This window comes from Crocodylus porosus, unplaced genomic scaffold, assembly GCF_001723895.1.
Source record: "Crocodylus porosus isolate Cpor-Errol unplaced genomic scaffold, CroPor_comp1, whole genome shotgun sequence".
In the NCBI taxonomy this organism is placed as follows: Eukaryota; Metazoa; Chordata; order Crocodylia; family Crocodylidae; genus Crocodylus; species Crocodylus porosus.
Window position 1 is genome coordinate 10595034 of NW_017728925.1, and position 6000 is coordinate 10601033.

The 6000-nt window shown below is 49.2% G+C and overlaps 1 protein-coding gene across 2 annotated transcripts in view; it reads left to right on the forward strand.

The window, feature by feature from the left end:
• The window catches only part of PTPA (protein phosphatase 2 phosphatase activator), a 32921-nt gene extending 27277 nt beyond the window's left edge, over positions 1-5644 (forward strand). For both annotated transcript variants that reach the window (XM_019540767.1, XM_019540766.1), the window contains one exon: positions 2582-5644. In XM_019540767.1, the coding sequence (XP_019396312.1) occupies positions 2582-2656 (75 nt within the window). In that variant the 3' untranslated portion in view covers positions 2657-5644. The remainder of the gene's footprint in view (positions 1-2581) is intronic.
• Positions 5645-6000: the final 356 nt, after the last annotated feature.

A 6000-nucleotide genomic window follows, 5' to 3' on the forward strand; every position in this document is an offset into this window, starting at 1 on the left:
TGAAGAGAGATTAGGATTAAGGTTCAGTCTGGCCTCAAGGCATTGAACTCAAGTGTTGGGTGAAAGGCACTTCTTCCTAGTGTCTAGATAGGGCTGTCCTTCCAGTGCATTTGAGCATCGACCCCATACCCAGATCTTTATGTAGTTCTTTCCTTTAAAATTAGTTGAACATAGAGCCATGATCTACATGAAGGGGTCGGTGAGACTTGGCTTTGTTTTTAATTTCATAAAAGCTGATGTATCTTTTAAAAAAATTGTTAAATACCTCCCCTACTACTGTCTAGTTGAGGGGTGCAAAATGCGGCCTGTCAGGCCTTTCTATCTGGCCCGTGGGACACCTACAGAATTTAGAAAAAAATATATTTATCTGCCCTTGGCTGCCTGTCATGCGGCCCTCAATGGCTTGCCAAAACTCAGTAAGCGGCCGTCCGCCCAAAATAATTGCCCACCCCTGGTTCTAGTTGCACACAACTCAGATCCAGGCAAGACTCCAGCTGAGAGAACAGGAACAAGCTCCTCTCCCTCAGGTAGCCAGAGGACCCACTAGTGCAGTGACATTGATTTCTTTTCTCCGTGAATTGGAATAAGCAAGCATGGGATTCTCTTTGAGCTTCCTGCACACAAGAGACTGGGAAGGGGGGAGCACTCTTGTTAGTTCCTGGCTGGAGAAATGAGATGGTTAAGCTGAAGGTATTGGGCTGTGATGGCCCAGGTGTCCCACTGTGCCATGAAAGAGAGCTTTCCTGAAGCCTGGGCAGGATGCATTGAAGTGGATGCCCCTGTTTATGCTGAAAAATCTTACTGATTTATCCAGCGCTGTTTTGTGGGGAGTCTAACTGAAACTGTAAATGAAGGGGCCCCGCTTTGCTTGGCATCAGTCCCTTGTGCTCCCAGGAGAAGTGAAGGCCCTTAAGACCTGCTGTCTTTGTTGGTGCAGAGTACATCCACTCCTTCAGCTGTTGCTGCCATGAGCTGCAGAGGCATCTGCACACAGACACGTGAATCCCTTGCGCATCTCTGTGCTGTATGGAGGATCAATTTGAGAGACCTTTCTTTGGGATAGGCCAGGTGCTAGGAGAGAACTACAGTAGCCCAGAGACAGGCCTGGCTAGGGTATTCCAGATGCTTGGCCAGGCTCATGGAGAACAGTTGATAATGAATACCTTTTCATAGTGCACCAAAGCTTATGTGCTCTGACTGCCTGCCAGGTACTCTGTTTTGGGTTAAGCCCCACTGGTTTTAATCCTGTTCTGTTCAGTTGTGGGAAGTGGATCGCATTCCCATCATAGCTGTGACCATTTCTATCACTCCTGAGCTTGCTTCTCTTAAACAAGAAGCTGTCTGATCAGTGCCAAAGGGTGGGAAGCTGTCATATGGTTAGTGCCTGCCTGGACACCCCTACCTTATGGATTCTTGCTTTACATGTCCTCTTCTCTTCAGTGTGCTCCTTTCTCACCTACCTGCACCCTCCCTCCTTTTGCTTGGGCTTGGTCTGCCCACAGCCTGCTCATCTTTTGTGAGCGGCACAAGCTGTTTGTCTTAAGAGTTGCCCTCCTGGCTTAGACATCGCAAACGTGTACCACAGATGGAGACTTTTGTGCTGACTTTTTGGGAGCCCTTCTCTTCTCTGTCCCTCCTCCTTTCTTTTCTTTGGACAATAACAGATGATGAGTGCAGCCTTTGTGCACTACTTGTGCCCATTCCCTGGGAGGCAGGTCCTGTTCAGCTGACTCTGGGGAGGAGCAGCCTCTTGCTGCCTAGGTTATTGTACTGACAGATGGCCCGAGTCACATCAGCGCTGACAGGAAAAGCGGTGCGATAGCAAATGTAGTTCCAAATGATGCCCAGGCTGACTTAAACCATATCTAAGGGATCCAGAAAAGAATACTTAAGTGATTAGGGATCTGGAGAGACTTCTGTGAGAGAACAGAGCAAAAAGACTGGGAAAGCTAATGTAGACAGGAGAAGCCTGGGGAGCATGACAGCTACATGAAATCTTGGCTTGTTCGGAGAAGGGCTGTTGGATACCTCCAGTGGAACAGAAAGGCACCCACTCATACATGATAACACCTGCATCATTGACCTGGGGAACTTTGTGCTGGGTTTTGGCATCTTCAAATATCCCTCTATGAGTCTAGATCCTTGGTTGGCCAGGTTGAGCTTAAAAATACTGAATGAGAGAAAGCGAGCGAGCGCTAGTGAGGAAAATGGCCCTTCCTGGATTGGGGCCTGGACTCTGAAACTCCAGCTGCAGAGAATGGGGCTCTGGCTGCTCGGCGCTTCTGAAAATGAAGCCTGCAGTGACTGCAGCAAGCCAGGGGAAGAGCAATCAGATGGGCCCTCCCAGGAACAGGGAGAGACTTAAGGAAGCTGTTCCTCCTCCTTCCCTGGGCCGGACTGAGCTGAGCTGGTTTATGCTTGTTGTCTGCTTGGGCACCTGAGACCCAGACTCCTCTTGGGAACCGGGTGATGCTGGTGGTTTGTGGGAGCAGAAATGTCCCTGGTTTCCTTTGCTTGTGGTGGGTGTGGCCACGTGCTCGCAACACACTGAATTCACACCTCTCCTTCTCTCCTCCTGCAGTGCCTGGAAAAGTTCCCTGTGATCCAGCATTTTAAGTTTGGCAGCCTGCTTCCTATCCAGCCTGTCACATCTTAAGGAAGCCACAGGAGAGCCAATGTAGCAGAGACCCAGCGTGGTGCTCTTCCTCTTCCCTCCTCCCTCCTCCTCCTCCTCCTCACCGCTCCAGTAAAACAGCCCATTCATTCCTGCAAATCCTTGTTTGCGAATGGACAGAGTTCCAAAGCACTTATTGGCCTTGCGTGGAAGAAACGATCAAGAGCAGCTGTTCCTGCAAGTACTTGCCACGGTGACTCTGGGAAGCGACAAAGCCAGTGCTGTGCTTCTAGCCCGCAGGGCGTCCAGCCTTACACTTTCCTTTGATCATAGGGCTGCTGTGTATTGCCCTGGGCAGGCAGGTGGGGCTGGGGTAGGGGATACCGCTTCTGCTTTTTTACAAGAAGAGCGCTGCTTTTACTCGCTGGAGGAAGAGGATGGGGAGGGGGGGGAAGGCCCGTGTGTGTGTCTGTTTGTGTGCGCATATGTGTGGTGGGGCGGTGCTAACTGCAATTTCCCCTTTGAAGTTCACTGAAGTTTCCTGTTGATGTTTTGTTTGGGGAAACCAGTGCCATTGTGGGGTGTGAGCATGCACGCATGTTCGGGTCCCCTCATCTCTGTGCTGCTGCCTTTGCCTGGAAGAGGCTTTCTTAAAGAGGCAGAGGAAGTATTAGGTAATGCCTGTGGGTCACTAGAAAACAGAGTGCCATCTCTCCCCTCTCTTGGGTAAAGCTGGCTTCCTCTTCTCCCAGCTCCCTCAGCAAATTTCCTTGTCTTCACCATCTAGTATTCCTCTCCCACTTACAGCTGGGTGTCCCACCCCTGTCAGCTCAGGGCTGGGGAATATTTGAGCTAGCTTTGGAAGCAGAGAGGTGCCCTGGGGGAAATTTTTAACCACTTGGGGGTCTGGGATCTATGGCTGTGCAAGACATCGTTTTAGTGATTCCTGAGCAGGCTTCTTCCTCCCTTTCTGTAGCACATAGGCACAGCATGTGCCCGCTCTTTCATCATGCTTTGGGATCAGCATGGGCTGGGCACAGCCCACTTCACTGCACTCGCCCTGTCCTCTGATGTTTAGCAGCCACTACCGCAGGGGTGGCCTGAATGTCCTTGTGGTTGCTATTGCTTGATTATAAATTGTAGCAGCAGGTCCGTAATAAAGGGATCTTCCCATTAAATTGCACATCCCCACACGTGATAGTGGAGGCGTTGCGCAGTGTAGGGCATGTTGGCTTTAAATATATTTATTTAACTGCTGGAAACAAAATCTGTGTAAATGTCCCTGGGCAATCTATCACATCCTTCAAATTAAGCCTTCCCTTCAGTCATTCCCTGGAAGAGCTGCCTCTCCACTGGGATATACTCTAAGAATATTTACTCAAACCTTATTTAAAGGATTGGGCGCACTGGGTGTTTCCCACGAAGGGCGGGTTGTCAGCAGTCCTGCGTAGCTCGCTTGATTCCCTACAGTGGTTCCATGCTCCCAGATCCCCCAGTGGCTTAAGCTCATGTCATGTCTAAGTTAACTGGATTCAATACACATCTTCTGGTAACGAGCAGAACCAGAAAGAGAAAAGCAGTAAAGAAACAGGGGTGGGTTTGTGGGGGAAAATCTCAGTTGTTTCCTTGTGTCTGTCAAAGATTCTTTATGAGCCTCTAGTCTGAGAGGGGCCTCTTACTCCTGGGTTATTGTTAAACAGGGGTTTGGAGTGTAAGAGGGTGCTAGGATGTGGTGGCTGCTGGGAAGAGCAAGGGATGGCTTTCAACATTAAAGATAATGCAAAGCTGAGTCTCTCCCATTGCTGCCACCCATGCCTACCGTGCTTTAATTTTTATCCTCTCAGCCCCTTTGTTGCTATTTAGTTTAGAAAGAAGTTGAATCTGCTCCTGGAACTGGGTTTTTCAGTTTTTCTCTGACTCAGTTCCCTCAGGTTGGCCTCTTCCTTCCCCAGGGCTTGTGCCCTGCTGCTGGGGGAGGAAGTCTCAGAAGGAGATCTACATGAAGATGCAGGTGGTTCTGGAGCTAAAGTGGCAAAACCCTCCAGAGCTGCTGCCACTGTCCCCTTGGCTCCACTTTTCTGGGCCTGAGCTGGTGCGCAGTGCTGGACAGCTGCAGCTGAGAAGAATCTGTCGGTGTCTTTTCTAAATAGTGGTTTATAAGCTTGCATTTTAAACAAAATGTGGGAAGCCCCCAGCTGAGTTCTGCTCTGTGCCTGACTCTTTACCTGGATCCAGGTGTAGACTCTACTTTCCAAATCACCATGGAAGTGAATTGGGGGAAGATTTTATTTTTATCTTTTTAAAACCTGAGTTTAAGGACTTGCAAGTTCTGTGTTTCAGGTGCAGTTTAGAGGGTCCTCCAACTGCCTTATTGCGTGAGCTTGGACAATTCTACCATTCTGTAAAATGGGTCTATTAAGGCCAGCCGGAAAGACCGGGTGAGACGCATTGCCTGAGATGTTCAGAGCTGGCATGGGGATTTAATGGGAATTGGGCTCCTGACTCAGTTGGAGACAATCTTGTCCTACATATCTATAACACACTGTTTGAACTGAATAGTTCAGTAAGAATGTACAGAAGAACGCCAAAAGGATATGGGGAGGTGTGTTCCCTGCTCTGTGCTGGGGTTTGGTAGCACTCCTATATCGGTGACAGCACATTCCTCTGGCTTTGGGAAAGAGGCAGAGATGCTGACCTGGAGCCATTAGGCAGGACTCAAGGGGGCACTCATTCCATTAAGGATTTTGGCTTTGAAACAGGTATGTTTATGTGAATCCTGTCACTCCACCTCCTACCTGCCCTCCATAACCTGGCAAGAGGCTGCTCCTGTTCCTTGATCCCTTTCCCCATTCCCAGGAGATCTCCACTGCCAGCCTGTTTGGGTTCTGTCCCTTTTGCACCATGGCTCCAATGTGCATGCACCTCACCATCTGAATCGCTACCCCAGGGCTGTTTCAGTGTCGGATGCAGCACCTCCCCACATTCTCTGACATCGTGGTTTTAATTAAAATGGATGTGTTTTGCACCTGGTGAGTGTGTTGGTCTGTGTTGCTATTGGTAGGGTTAGCCCCAGACTCTAAGCTCTTTGGGAGCAAAGCTGCTGCAGCTAATGGTTGTAAATCTGGTTCTCGCTTCCCAGACCATAGTTTTTATTATAAAGGAAATACTTTGTCTAGGCACTTCCTGTCCTGGCCATTGATCTCTTTCTGATGCCAAAATTGATTTGGTGTTGTACTTAAGGATACATTTGCCTCATCCACTTGACTTCCAATTTTCTTTGTATCGCCAGTGCATTTTTTATGGTGAATATACTGCAAAGTCTGCATGCCAGCACCAGGGATGTGTCCGCCTGGATTTTGCAGGTAGGCAGAGAATGAAAGCCTGCT